This window comes from Mirounga angustirostris, unplaced genomic scaffold (assembly GCF_029215605.1).
Source record: "Mirounga angustirostris isolate CCGP_5_RB_7025 unplaced genomic scaffold, mMirAng1.0.hap1 SCAF_4, whole genome shotgun sequence".
NCBI lineage: Eukaryota > Metazoa > Chordata > Mammalia > Carnivora > Phocidae > Mirounga > Mirounga angustirostris.
Window position 1 is genome coordinate 30,495,373 of NW_026991712.1, and position 16,299 is coordinate 30,511,671.

At 34.9% G+C, this 16,299-nt stretch overlaps 1 protein-coding gene across 5 annotated transcripts in view; it reads left to right on the forward strand.

Moving 5' to 3' along the window:
- ANGPT1 (angiopoietin 1) overlaps positions 1 to 16,299 on the forward strand; it is a 245,663-nt gene that overhangs the window by 160,763 nt on the left and 68,601 nt on the right. For 3 of the 5 annotated variants that reach the window (XM_045896050.3, XM_045896052.3, XM_045896054.3), the window contains 2 exons: positions 1,515 to 1,636; positions 14,815 to 15,047. In XM_045896050.3, coding sequence (XP_045752006.1) covers positions 1,515 to 1,636; positions 14,815 to 15,047 — 355 coding nt within the window. The remainder of the gene's footprint in view (positions 1 to 1,514; positions 1,637 to 14,814; positions 15,048 to 16,299) is intronic. The other 2 variants (XM_045896051.3, XM_064587994.1) reach the window with 2 other exon arrangements.

The following is a 16,299-nucleotide window of genomic DNA, read 5'->3' on the forward strand; positions in this document are numbered from 1 at the left end:
AGTCATACAAAAATAAATAATAATACATGTGCAGAAGCAGATCCTATCTTTATTTTAAGATTATGCTGTGTTCAACATGGATTATTTTCCACTAATTTTGATCTTTCAAAACGTTGCATTAAAATGTTATCTTTTTGACACCTCCTTAAATTTTGCAATTGAGGCAATTGCCTCTCTCATCTCACCCTAACCCCTGTCCTGGTCCCTTGCAAATACATCCCTTTCCCCCACAACTTCTTATAACCCAAGTGAGCCCTAGTCATATCAGTGTGTTTTGAAAAAGTTATGTGCATCTGATATAATCCCAGGTTTCGACCTGCTGCAGAAAAGGGGGAAAGCTCTAATGATGTCATTTTTAGAGGTAGACCTCTAGATTGATATTGACTCTCCAGAAGGTTTTCCAGCTCCCTTTCAATAAGTAGTTCTAAGAAAAGTGTGGTGGTTATAAAAGTTTTCAAATGATGTAGGAAGGTTTTAAAGCTAATTATCCTTTTTTCCTTGCCCTTTTTACCTCCCTTAAAGAAGAGCAGGGTTGGGGGTGGACAGAACAGAGACAGGGAGGAACAAAGACATTGGCACAGTTTGAAGGTATCTTCTAGGATTGCAGTGTATGATGTTTGCTTGGAGGATGGGTAGGTTTGGGTTCATGGCTCATAGACTCATTTATATTAAAGCCTGGCTAGCAACATGAGTCTTCATGATTCAAAATTAGTTGAACATCTATGGCTTCTAGAGCACCCAGTATAGCACAGTTGAAAGGGTAACTACAATCTGCCTTCAGTGCAATCTGGGTTCCTGGTCACTTCATTTCCTCAGATTAAGACCCAGGACAGTTTAACTAATGGTGTAGAGCATTAAAATTAGAGTCACGCTGTCTGGGTTCAAAACCCGGTTCTTCCCTTGGTTCCTTTGTGGATTTTGGCCTCTTTCTGAACCTCTGTTTCTTCATTTATAAAGTGATGGTAGCAATTCCTCCGTTAACATGTGCCCATGTCTATGAAATGATCTGGCTGGTGTGACCAAGTATGATAGGTGTTCAATGACCCTGTGGTCCTGAATCTGTCTAAACTATGTCAAGAGTTGTTTGCATATTTATAATTGGTTTTTGTAAGGTGAGGGATCAAAGTGAGCATATCTTACTTGCCTCTTAGTTATTAGTTGTGTACAATATCTAAGACTTGTACTAATTCTTATCTCAGAAATAACATGTATATAATATCAATATTGGGGATATATATATATAAAGTAGACTATCTTAGGGATTTAGGACATGAAAACTTAAATATGAAAATGGATTTAACAACTCAGTTTTCTCATTCAATTGCAACCTCAATCTCAAATGAATGTCATGTTTAAGACACATTGCAAAGCATTAATTAGTAGAATGTAGGCCATTTAATTGATTATTCTGGAAGAAATACTATTTTAAAAGAAAACACAGCTAAATAAAAAAACAAAAATTCTTTTCACTTTTTGTGATTAAAGTTTGAAATGTTTTTATCTTTTATCTTGAGGTACTAAATCAAACTTCTCGACTTGAAATACAACTGCTAGAGAATTCATTATCAACATACAAGCTAGAGAAGCAGCTTCTTCAACAGACAAATGAAATCCTAAAGATTCATGAGAAAAACAGGTGAGGATTATCATATTCCAAATATTTACGTATGTACTTATTTTTATCCTTCACCTCTCTGTCAACTCTTAAAAGATTGAGGTGGTGTGCAAAAAAAAAAAGGAAATATAGAGACAATTTAATATAATACAAATAATACTATTGCTTACACTCTTGAAATATTTGCTTTTTATAACTTTTAGTACTAATTTATCAAATGTTTAGTTGTTCAAATCCCACCATAGCCACAAGAATTGATTCTGTGACTAAATTCAGTGACACAAAATATTGACAATTTTCAGCAGAATGACATCTATAGCAATAGAGAAAAAAAATCGTCTCTGAAATTCTGTAACTTGAATTGTCATTCTACCTGCCCTTAAGCTTGTACAAAGCTATGAGATTGTTGAATTCAGAGATCTTGCACCAGAGAGAAGCAAATTTTATTTTTCCCAGAAAATTACTTACCTATAAAGCTGATTCAAGAGTTGCTCACCATCCCCTTTCCCACATTTAAAGCCATTTACTCTGGATATAATAAATTTCTTTGCTTAGTTTTATAGATGTGTTTTATAAACTATGAATCATCTCAAGTAAGTGAAATGGGACTTAGATATCTTGAGATGACGTATAGACTATATTATTTTGAAGTCATTGACATTCATGATGGCCAATTCAGTCAAAGCACTGACCTCTGTAGGACAAATAAATGTATTGCTTATTAACTGACCCCTGGCCATTGGGATGGCTTGAAGAGGTTTCAGTTCTTATGCATTATATTGATTTAAAGACCATTGTGTTGCTAGAAACTAGTTAAATACTTTATGTCATTGGAACTAGAATTTCCACCATATTTCAAACCAGGAAGGCACCAAGAGGACCGCTAGTACTCTTACTTTATACATGAGGGAACAGACTCAGTAGAAGTGCGTGATTTTCCAAGGTCACACAACTTGCTAGTGGTACAACTGGGAATGTAATCCAGGCTTCTTTCTTCCTAGTCCTGCTCTTTGCACTGTAGCACATGGTCTCTCAATACTACTATCTGCAACCTAAAAGGATTCCCCAACTTTACGCTAAAAGTGGCCCTTAATGACAGCAATTATAATGAAGCTTTTCCATGAAGAAGATAAACCTGGCTGTTGATTTAGAGTCTGAAAGGGGTCATGCATGCTCTATGACTTGTATTTCTAAGTTTTACATTTATTTATCTTTGTACTGTGTCATAGGGTAAACTGTATAACTATAAATAAACTTGACAGGACTTGACCCTGAACTAGTTGCATAATGAAATGTTTTGGAATTGAAAATCCTGCTGAAAAGTACCATTTATCCCACTGCTGTTTCACAGTAACCAGACATACATGGAGCAGGTATACTTTATGTCAACCATCCCTTGGTTTTAGAGTCCCACCATGCTTTAACGTTGTTGCTAACAGTGAACATCTTTATGGTTACATATTTCAAGATGCTATTGTGAAAACTTTGTCTAGGAATAAATAAGTAAAATATTGTCAACTTTACCTTATTTTTTAGGTTATTTGTTTTTATAATTACATAAATAACACATTATTGGAGAAAAAGGAGAAAGTACACAAAATTAAAAATCACAGTCCTGTCACATTGAGAAAACTGCATGTGTCACTGTATATTATATATAAATATATTTTTTATGGAAAGCTGTGTCATCCTATCCAAGCTGTTTTGCAGCCTGCCTCCTTTGGAAATAGATATCATTTCTCATGAATAAATATCCCTCTAATATCATTCTTAATAACTGCATAGTATTTCATTTTAAGGTGTAACCTAGGGTGGTTTCAATCTCTCACTAAGTATGTTACCATATATGATTTATCTTTTAAAAAGTTGTCAGCATGAATCTACATTCTTCAGTTCTTTCCCTGCTGATATGTGTGTTATCTCTAGGTCTGCATCTGACACTTGAGCTGTCAGGATACCATAAAAAAAACCTGGGAGGACTGAAAGGTCTCACTCTTAACTACAAAAACAAATGCTGTCCTTAAGCGTCACTTGTACTCAGCTCTCGAACTCTTTCTCTCTCTCCCCCCCCCCGTGTCTCTGTCTCTCCTTCTCTTTCCCTCCTTCCTTCTCATATTCATTCCTTCTTTTGTTTTCTTTCTTCTCTTTAAAAAAATATATCCCCTCTACCTTATTTCCCAATCATTTTGGGTTTTTTGTTTTCCATCGTAATTCTTGATATGGAACCTAGTATCATTTCCTACTATGGAATTCTCACCATGACATTGTTTGTTTAAGGGAAATTGCTTAAAAGTTGCTCTCTCTGTTCCATTGGTAAAGCTGAGTGAAGGTTCACGCCCTCAAAAGAGCTCTGTCTGCTGCAGGTCAAGTGGAGGTGTCTCGTTCCTAATCCCAGCACATACATGCCTTCTGCTGATGATTTTTTTTTCCTTTATTAAGTTCTAATTTCTAAGGAAAATTCAGGTCTTTATATATACAAGTCACAACGCTTATTGCTAGTGATAATTTTTTCAGAGTTCTAACAATTCCTTTTGCCAGAAATGTAGGTATTTCACAATGACTTCAGGGATTTAGGTTTCAACTTGAAATTTATCTCTGTGCTCATGCTGACAAAAACTTACATGCATCTTTTACTCCTCCTTTGCACTCCTTTCTTTTTTGATGCTCAAGTGTAGCATTACTTCAGCTGTGGTTCCTGGGGGTATTTTTCTATCAACGTGCTGTATCTCCTGACATTGCTGTGTCTCTGTAGTTATCTGTGTCTTCCTGTAGAAGGGTCCAATGTGTTTAAAGGAGTGTTGGTGGAACGTTTATTCTTAAACTAGGCATATTCTTCTGTGAACCACTTAGAAAAAAGTGTTTTACTTTATAAAAAACCAAGAATATCTTTCTGTGATGTACAGCTTACTTTCCCTATTCTCTTTATTGTTATTGTTTATTTCCATATATGAAATGGAATTCAGGAACTCTGCCAAGCGCTTTCTAGAGCCACAAAGAAATACTCCCCCCACCACCACCCAATACCATTTAAGTGGACAGAAGGTCAAAGTCAAGCATGAAACTGTTTATATATATTTTTAAAGAAGTTTATTGATTATCCCTACCTATTCCTTAAACGAATCTTAATCCTCCAAATGTAGCAAGAAGCTATTTCTACATTTAGGCATCTCTGAAATGTAGGAACAACATGCCTTTAGTTGGCCAGGTCTGGTTTGGATCAGCTAATACACTTTGCAAGGGGGATTATCTAAATTAAGCTTTGCTTCCTCCCCATGGAATGTCAGGGGTTGTGTCTGGGTGTGTGACTTACCAGTTTTGAGTATGATGGGGCCTCAGCTGCCAAGTTGGTGAGCTGGCCCTTAGGAGGGTCCACCACTTCTTTGGCAGAACAAGGAGGAATATTTTATGGACAGGATTATACTACACAATCATGCTGAGAGGTCCTGCTGATTTACATCCTGACAAATTAAATGCATCACTTGTAGGGTTGAAAAAGGATTTTTGGCCTCATTAGATTCACTTCTTTATCCCTTAAATGGCCAAAGGCACAAAGCAAGAATAGGATTAGCAACATTTGCTCTACTGTTTGTTTTTCTAACAATCTAGTGGGGGGTGACTCCCAAGAAGCTTCCAGTTTGCTTTCTTTAGGAAATGTTTGTTTTTTTTTTCTTTTGTTGAATGCCATCCTAATGTCAAAATGGTTTTGTTTCTTACCTCAAGGAAACAGCATTTGCAAATACAAGATCAGTAATTGGCCCATGTAATTGAAATTACCAACCAAGATCCCAAGAAATGGGAAGCATTAATATTTACATTGCACATAGGGAGTTGGATCACAAAGTGGAACATGTAATTGTCAACTTTTATTAGATTCTTTGAGTATGTTTCCTGCCAGGTCAGTTCAAGACAATAGAAAAAAGGACAGGGACAGGGAAAGATGTCATAATGCAAATCCCTTGAGCTGCATCTTTTCACCTAAAATTTGGTGAACTGATCAGGTACACCCATCTCTGACTTAACCCCAACTTTTCCCAAAGTGGGAGCACAGCCAGGTAAAAAAATATTCCAGAAGAAATTCTGCCTCACCAGGGTATACAGGAAGGGAAGTGAGCATCTTGCATATACAAAGATGGAGCACTTGGGCTTTCCTGATACTTGTGTTGAACATGTAGAGTGAAGATTAGGCAAATTTTCAGTACCATTCGGAGTGAAGTGAAACTACCCATGTGATGGCCACTTCACCATAGTTTTATCAAAACTGTCTGCTACCTGCCTACCTAATATCAGGTGAACATCTATGCCAGGTGCTTTGCATACATTACTGCTAATCCTCCAACTAATTCTGCAAAATATCTATTATTATTTCTATTTTATGTATAAAGAAAGTGAAGTTCACAAAGGTCAAGTTTACTTGTCCATGACCAAACAGCTAGTTTATGGCAAAATTAGGGTTCAAGTCCATAATGATTCTCTGTCTTAATTATTATAAAAATATTTTTCTAGCATGATACATCCTCAAGATTAATTGATGTGGCTGTCAAGTTATCCTCTTTACACAAACAAACAGAAGTTTGAAGAAAGGAGTCAGCCAGTTGTTTTTGGCCTATTCCTATATAGATCATTATTTATTCCTGCTAATACTGGAGTAGGAAATATAAACTATTTATTTTACCTTGGGAATTCACTGAACTTATTTGACAAGCCTCATCTATCTTTTAGCTGGAGTTTATGGGAAGTTATTAAATTAATTAATTTTAACTGATTGAAATATGTGTAATTTCAAGATACTAAATTATATCTTACAAATTACTGTAATGGCTTCTTAAAATATTGATTTTTAATACTTAAGTTGCCTAAAGAAATGAAAAGTTAAGTCACGGTCTTTAAAGTTCTTTTCCATTTGATACGATCTTTACAAAATACTAAGGTAAAATCCTGCTAACTGCTAGCATTAGATTAGGCTGAATTATGTTAGTTGTGTATAGTAGGGATCAATAAAAAGTTTTTAAATTTATATTACTCTATTCTATACCTTGAAAATGGAATACATACAGACTGATTGAATAGAACATTTTTCTTCTCATGTTTTTTAAAAATGAATTTAATGGCATATAGCATTTTTAAATTTCAGTTTCATTAATCTAGGGTTTTAGAGTGGAAGAGAATTCTGAATCAAACTGAAAATCCAAGGATAATCTTAATTTTTTCCTTTCCCTGATTCCTCACAACTCACAGTGACTGTTGAGGCTGTCAGTTCCATCTCCTAAATATTTTTCTCAATCTGTCCTGTTCATTTTATTTCCACTGACTATGTCTTAGGTCAAACTCCCATTAATTCTTCTCAGCCATTGCAGTGACCTCAGTGCTTTAAGCCCCATGTCTTTCAAACTGATCATCCAGAGCTCTGCCAAAGTCTTCTTTCTAAAATGCAGGTCAGATTATTTTTCACTTTTGTTTAGGTCTCCAACACTAATTCAGCCGAACTTTTCCATCTCTCAAGAACATCTGCCTAATCCCCTCTTGGTTCTCTGTAACTAACTGGAGAAAGTTCAAGTTTTTTAGCGTTGAACACAGTCGGTGATCATTATAATCCTAATTTGGTAGCTCTACTTATACAAGTCTTATATTTTAGAAAATATGGTCTGATAGCTAAGAACATGAGCTCTGAAGCCAGATTGCCTACGGTTTACTTTTCCTTTATCCTGCTATAACCAGCTCTGCCATGTATTATTTGTGTGACTTTGGACAAGTTACTTAAACTCACTGTACTTTGGTTTCCTAATTTCTAACACTGGGGTGATGATAATAGAAGTGCATGGAGTTTATGTGAGGATTAATTGGATTAATGCATGTAAAGCTCTGAGAACAGTGCCTGACACACGTAACAAGTGTTTAATCATGCTAGTTGTTTACTGAAGTTGCTTACTGTTGTTTACTGTTCACTGAAGACTTGATGTTATTTCAGACATTTTTGACGTTTGACTCGTCTGAAATGTTCTGTAGTTCTTTATTCAACCAAGAAACTCCCATTCACCCTTCAAAACTCTGTGTAGATGTTAACCTAAGAATCTTTCTCTGACTCTGCCCAATAGATTTGGTCATTACAACTTGTATGATAACACTCTACATTGTTTTCCCCCATTATTTTACTTATCCCATCACATTGTAATATGTGTGTGGGTGCGCTCATGTGTGTGTATCTATTTTATCTATTTCTCTACTATTGGGCTGTGACCTTCTGGAACACAGAGACTGTGTTTTATTTATCTTTGTCTTCATGCTCCCAGGCACAATTCTCTACACATTGTATATATAGTATTAAGTGCTTTTTGAACATTGAATGAATGATGAGCTGGCAATGTCCCAGGAGCTCTATCGCAACAAATGTCATTTATATCTCCCTACACACACACACACACACACACAACTGAAAAATATTTTTTAATGGAAAACACAAACCACATAGTTTACATGAAATATTGTAAATATATTAATTGTTCTTAACATAAATACAATAGAGATGGTGTTTACACTGCTATTCTGCATCCCCAAAAGCGCACTGCATGGCTCCCAAGGTTATCAGTTCACATTTTGAATTTCACTAATTCAGCCCAATCTTTAAATTTCTAGATAACATCTTCCCAAACCATTCTAGACTCATGACTATCTAACACATCTCTCTGATTAATAAAAAAGTAACGCAAACTTGATCTAAACATTAAATTATGTAGAAGTGCATACAGTTGAAGGACAAAGTCGTCTTAATTCCATACTCCTCCACCACCACCACCCCCTGCAGAGAATCATCATTAACAGATTAAGTTTAGTGCTTATTCTTCCAGACTTTTTCTATGAATATACTAAGGCATACATCTGTGTTGAGTGTGAGTATTTGTTGTGTTTACACAGACACACGCTAATATCCAATCACACACATGTATAAATACATTTATATATAATGAATGCATATGTGTATAGATTATAACTATTCTTTACATGTTGGGTTTATTTCTAATTCATAAAAATTTATCATGGATATTTTAAACATGTAATTATATACACATATCACTCATTCCTAGGTATAGGTAGACTATAATTTACAATTTATTAGAATTTTTATGTGATTATTTAAGTTTTCATACATATTGACAAATTATCTCCGAATTTTATATTTCTCCCCAAGTGTATATGGCTTTCTAATTTCCCCAAACCTTGCTAACCATTTTATTAATGTTGTCTACTTGAAAAGTTAGGTTGTACATCTTTTCATTTTATTGACCATTTGCATTTCTTCTTCTGTGACTAGCCTATTCATGTGTGTTTCTCATCTTTCTATTACATTGTTTATCTTTGTTTTATTAACTCATATGTGCTCTTCAGTGGACATTAAAACTTTGTCATATATGCTGCAGATATGTTTCTGTAGTTTGTCATTTATTGCGCAACTTTTTATAGAAGTACTAGGTTTTTATATTTTGAAGTGTATCTGTTTGTTTTTTTCTTGCTTTCTGGCTCCCATAACATATTTAGTTTATTCTTATTTACCCAAACTATTTAAAAAAGTATTTGCCAATGTTTACTTGTAGTAATCTATGCTTCTGCTCCACATTTAAATTACAAAAATATTTAGCTATAAATTTTAAATTTGCTATGTTCAAGTTAGAAATTTAAAGTATAAATGTAACCTGAAGTTACTATACCCTTGTTTGAAGGGGGAAAAAAATCAATCTTTAAAACCCATATTTGCAACACATGTTGACACCTTACATATTAAAAATAATTAAAAAATGGAAACATCTGTAAGCAGTTTCAGACAGATAAAATTGAGAAGGTTTCTATATTTTCAACATCTTCCTCTTGTTTAAGGGCCATCTTTACACACATATTGCTTAGGAAACTGTCACCACTGTGAATTCATTGGCTGCTATGTTAAGAACTCTATTGTGGGAAACAATTTGAAAGGGGAAGCTTTTTCTGTGAAAGTTTCAAGATGTGTTCAATGATCTGAAATATTTCCAATAAGATATGTTTGAGGAGGCAGACTGTGAAAATGGAAAGAAGTCAACCAAAAACTTCAAATAAGGTTTTGTATATACTCAATTAGAACCTTTTACTGAAGTTCAAGGCCTAGATTATTTTGTTTAGTTTATTCTTCATTAAAGTGCACCTCTGCTTCAAACTAGAAGTTAAGTGCCAAAATTTTATGCATGTCTCTTCTCAGAGTGTTTCCAGAAAGATGGGAAACAGGAAGTATTCAGAATCCTGTGAGAAATACTGTCTTCAGATTTCTAACTCCATTTGTATAGATTGAGGTACACAGTTTCATAAATTGTTGTTCCATGGTACACGAATCCTAAAAGATGCATCATGATAAAAACTGTTTCTTTAATCTAAACTTCCCAAAGACTTGAGAGTGGGACTCATACACCTGATAAAAATATACAGAATGCACTCTAGAAAACAGTGCACTGGAGTTTGGAATCGGCATCCACATTTTGGATTATGCGTTTAAGTCTAAGCTAAACTTATTGCTGCAGGACAACATCAGGGAAAATATAACTATGTCGCCTATCTAATTTTAGGATGCTGGAGCTGTAATGTTATCCTTCAGATCAACCTTTACTTGTAGTTCTCTGTATCTAGCTGAGGTAGCCTCTCCCAACTGATCTGGATAGGGAAAATGGAAGAGAACCAATAAAAGACTCCAGGAAAAAATGGGATAAAATTACATTTAATGACAGAGGGGTTAAGGCAGAGTGGTGCTTAAGAAAATCTTAATTCAGATAAAAAAAAAAAACTGGCTTGACAAAGAAACTGTTTTTATAAAAGATCAATAGGCTAAAATATTGTGAAAGACAAGCTCCCAGAATAACCAGATGGAGAGTGACAATTACTAAGGAGATGTTAAAGTGATTCCTTGCTTCCTAACAATATATAAATGGGTAGAAGAAATAAGTAGAAGATATTAAATCAAAGAGAGACTCTCATGCTAGTTTTCATAGCACTGGGATGTCATGGGCACATTTCTAGTCTGACAAGTTAGAAGACATGACTTTTTATCTTGGTTCTGACACAATTAGTGCATGATTTTTGGACAAGATACTTAGATTCTTATTAACTGGGGCTTGTGATATCTACCCAGTCTGTATCTCTATATTGCTTTAAGAAAGAAAGGAGATAAGGGCTTTAAAGGACTACACAATTATAATGGTATATTACAACAATGTGATTAATAGAGATAGCATGTGAATTTTTTCTGGCAAGAAAGTTTTGGATTCAAACCAATTTGGAGTAATGAGAAGGGCTGACTTCCCAAGTAGATAATAACCAGTGGATGAGAAGTATCTAAGGAAAGAGAATAGTTTTTGTTTTGTTTTTTTTTTTTAAACCAAATATGAAGAGAAGATCGAAGTAAGGGATGAGCAGTGTTGAAGAAAATGGAAGGGCCGAGAAGAGATCAGTCCTGCCCAAAAAAGTCTAAAAAGTTATGATTAATATAACGGATATACCTAATAAATTTAATAGATAATTACTATAATATAAAAGTTATTAAAGGAACTCCAAGTGAAGAAATGAGATGAGAAAATGACTGGAAGAGATAGTTAACTGGCAAGACTTGCCATTTGGGAAACGGTGTGACATGTTTCCATTTTGCCGATAGTTTTTGTGCATATTATTTTTTCTTGAATATATTTTATTCCAAACCCTGTGAGGTGTCTGTGATGCAGAGCATGGTTCTTACTTCTGTGGGCAGTCCATTCTTTACTTTGCATAAATATCTATTTTAAGATGACAGGCTATCTGGATTTCTTTTGATACGTGGTAGTCACGTGCATTAAAGGTTGTTCAGTGAACTATGAAAATTAATGTTCTTTTCATCATGTTAAGTGCATATTCCTTTTACTCAGGAAATGCAGGCCTTTTCTTCCATAAGCCAGTGCCAAGTTGTTTTCTTTGACATCAGGGAATACTTTGATCAACTTTAAATTCTCAGCTCTTTCCAAATTATCCTGAAAACCAAAACAAACAAACAAGCAAAATTCCTTTATTGACATCTCAGGTAGTAGCCATCTTTAAGTATATACTCTCTTGAATAGGGAGTGTATCAAAAGAAGTGGAGAAACATTGATTTAAAAAAAAATTTTTAAACAGCACTGTATCTGAAACAAAAGTTTGTTACAGCTGCTATTGTTTTATTTGAGGTATTCTCTCTAAAAATAAATCCTTAGAGTAGGAATGGTATCATTTTCTATTTTACATAGTACTGAGAACACTATTGGCACTTAGCAAGTAATAAATACAAGTTATAGCTACAGCATGATATTTTCTAAGCCAGAATGTTACCTACTGATTAGGAAAACTGAAAGGCCAATGCTCATCTTTTTGTAGGAACAAAATGGTAATTCAGATTTTTATTCAGTATTATATGACTGTATCATCCAAATTTTGATCTTTACATTATTATTATCATTTTAACAGCTAATTCTAAGGTTTCTTGGTAGTATACTGTAACTCTTGCGACTTTAAAAGACAATTTTTTTGTAAGTTAACTGACTTTACATTATGGGCATCTTGCATCTGATCCTTAGGAGGAAAACAAAAAATTAAAAAGTAAACTGAGAATGAGCTAAGGCATCAGTTGTGGTTAATTCTCAGATCTGAAGGCCAAAGATTACGAGACACAGAGACAACGTGCTTTGACTCCATAGCAAGTGCACTAATCACTTAACCAGTGGTTGGATAAACTTTTTAACCAATAGAGAAGGGTTTTTTGTTTGTTTGTTTGTTTTATTTAGTTTATTTTTTAACCTCTAACTTCAGCAGCAAATTATTGACACAGAAGAAAACACTAAAAGACTGTGAATCGTAACTACTCTTTACAGATGTTTCTTTTATCTTACCTGACTTCCTTGCCTAAGGTTTTCATTTCCAAAAGATGTCTTCAAAATACAGATGGCCATCACAAATTTCCCTAATCACTATACCCAGGTTCTATCCAAATTGAGTTTGCTTAACAATCAGGGTAGGGCTTCTTTCACTACTGGTGTCCCATGGAATGAGAGCAACCCAAAATAGAGGTGTGGCTTCTCTTATCTTGCACAAGTCACAGAGGTGCCCCTGACAGGTCTCAGTGGAAATTTTCATATGTGAATCTAGACATGCTACCCAAGGTGTTGTAAATTAGTAAGGTAACATGAATAGAAGCATCCCAGTGTTTTTCAGGCGTGGTTCAACAGGCAACTTTCCTGCCATATTCTGAGCCACATTTTCTTGAGACAGGTTGGTTGGCAAAGATCCAGAATGCTCATGAGCAGTTCTCTCCACACTTCTTAATCTGTGTAAAGGACAATCAGATATTCTAGCTGTCCCCTAGTACATCAAGTAGGAAAATTTGGCTCTTCTAACATGCTCTATTTTATGATTTAAGTATTAAATTTAAAAAATTCCCGGGAGTCCCCTTTTTGCAAACTTATAGGAGTGATTCAGTGCTATATTTCTCCAAGGTAAATTAAGTGCCCAGTCTGGTATGTTACATTTGAATAACACCTTGTAAACTAAGGACTGGTTGAACCTTCTGAAAATGGAACTGAGGAAATTGAATCAGGCTTTCCTCTGAGGAATCTTAGTATATTATACACCCTATAAAATACAAATACTTTTTATTTACAGTCAGTTGCTAGGATCCAAGAGTGCTTCTGCATTCCCTATCATTTTTAATGTGCAATATGCAGAGGGAGTATCTTCTGAAGAGTTCTGAGAGAAGGAAGGTTCTCAGTTGAAGATTACATCACCCTGAGCGAAATCCCATGTCTTTGTGTAAGACCACGCCACCAGTCTGTGGTCTTCCTGTGCAGAACCATCTATGCAGTGATTTGGGAACTGATGGTGCTTTTAGGCCTGAAACTTAGGTTGAGAGACAAAGTAAGCTGTGGTTATGATACAGGACCAACCATCAGAAATCCCAAGAAATCTAATTCGCTGAGATTTTGCATAGCTTACTTTCTGGTCCTGTGGGTTCTGCATCAATACACTATTAACTGACCCCACAGAACTATTGTGAAATTTAATCACTGTTAATGTTTTGAGAATCCCAAATGAATGCAGCATAAATTAAAAAAATAGTTTCTATATTTTGTTTGTATTTTTCCTGGACTATTCTATCAGCTTCTTATTGGACCTATTTCCTTAATGAAAGTTATACTATAACTTTTACAGACTAAAATTCTTTGGGTCCAAGTCAGCCGCCTTGGATATGAGATGTACCCCAGGAAATAAATTATATTTAGGAAATAAATATTGCTCTGACAACAAATGGTCTAACAATTCTTTATTTGATATGTTATATATGTAACTCCTATAATTAATGTGTATTAAATATTTATATAAACAACATGTATATTAGAATGTTATATGTGTATATATTTTGAAAAAATTTTATTATGTTATGTTAATCACCATACATTACATCATTAGTTTTTGGTGTAGCGTTCCATGATTCATTGTTTGCGTATAACACCCAGTGCTCCATTCAATACATGCCCTCTTTAATACCCATCACCAGGCTAACCCATCCCCCAGCCCTCTCCCCTCTAGAACCCTCAGTTTGTTTCTCAGAGTCCATAGTCTCTCATGGTTTGTCTCCCCCTCTGATGCCCCCGCTTCATTTTACCCTTCCTACTATCTTCTTTTTTTTAACATATAATGTATTATTTGTTTCAGAGGTACAGGTCTGTGATTCAACAGTCTTACACAATTCACAGCGCTCACCATAGCACATACCCTCCCCAGTGTCTATCACCCAGCCACCCCATCCCTCCCACCCCCCACCACTCCAGCAACCCTCAGTTTGTTTCCTGAGATTAAGAATTCCTCATATCAGTGAGATCATATGATACATGTCTTTCTCTGATTGACTTATTTCGCTCAGCATAATACCCTCCAATTCCATCCACGTCATTGCAAATGGCAAGATCTCATTCCTTTTGATGACTGCATAATATTCCATTGTATATATATATATACACAACACATCTTCTTTATCCATTCATCTGTGTATATTCTGAGACTGTCACTTACAAAATATTTCCATAGTGACATACCTAACTAAAATTTCTAACTTTAAATAAACTCAGGATCTAGTTGAGTCATATATTTTTGTATAGCATTTTTAAAATAGTCTTGTCTTTATTTCCTTGCAGTTTATTAGAACATAAAATCTTAGAAATGGAGGGAAAGCACAAGGAAGAGTTGGACACCTTAAAAGAAGAGAGAGAGAATCTTCAAGTTTTGGTTACTCGTCAAACGTATATAATCCAGGAACTGGAGAAACAATTGAACAGAGCCACCACCAATAATAGTGTCCTTCAGAAGCAGCAGCTGGAGCTGATGGACACAGTGCATAACCTCATCAACCTTTGCACTAAAGAAGGTGGTAAGAATTTCTTCAGTTTGGTATAGTAGATATTTTATTTAACATGGAGCAAGTAAATATTCAGTACAACTTTCTATATTGTATTGATTGCTGTATAAAAGCAGCAAAATAACTCTATTCTTAGAAGCATTGCATGAAGTTTGTACTCACAATTTTCTTATGTTTTTAACATCAGAGAATGTACTCATAAGCTTGAATTTGTGAATTCGCAGTATCATTCTAAAAGAACTTTCTAGTTTCTTCTCTCTTGCTTGCTCTTTTTAGCCTTAGATAAAACCTGCAATACTGTCCTGGATAAACATTTGATGTTATGGTGCTAGACACTTAAATACAAAAGACAAAAATTAGCCAATGTTAAAGATTAATTCAGAGTCCTGGGAGAGTTTCAGGAAGATTCCCATTTTAAAACTAGTATTAATTATTTCTTTTGTAGAGGGGGGAGAAGGAAGAGTTGCTTATTGGGAGATATAGAAGCTCCCAATAACTATTATGAAGGAGAAAGAATCTTTATTATTAAAAGTCTTTATTAAGATCACTTATGTTTAGTCCTGTGTAGAGAAGCCCTAACCAGGGCATCAAGCATATTTATTCTGGGCTGTCTTTGTGACAGTGGAAATATATATATATTTTAAATCCTGGTACAGTTAACATACAGTGTTATATTAGTTTCAGGTGTTGGAAATACAAATTTTTAATATGACTAGAATATCTGGAGCCACTTAACCATTGAAAATATTGTAGGCCTATGTCTCTTTAGAAGATATCTATCCATCTGCCCATCCCCACCCAATAATTATTGAATGAGTGTCTCTGTGAATGCTTGTCCACTTCAAACAGATCCTTTCCCTAGTCTCAGGAGAGCTCTTCAAAGTTTGGAGCTTAAAGTCATCTTCTGTAGTTCTGCTCGCTAATCAGCCTTTCTCTGAGTGAAGATGCGATGAATCGTAAATAGTGATGAGTGAAAGAAAACACCAATTACATCTGAAAGTTATGGTTGTCACTAAGCTGTGGCTTATGTGACCATTCATGCGGTGGTTCCATGTACATATGCAATATACATACCACAGAGGGTTCTTTAATAGTGGACTTGAGCTATATGAAAAATTAGCTCAATTCCATACTTTCATGTATAGATATGAATATAGATGATAATTCCATATGAAGTGATCTTGTTTTAAAGACATTTCACATTTTTCTATTACACTCCATTACCTTGAGTTTTATCTCCTTTAGATAGTCTAAACAAGTCCTT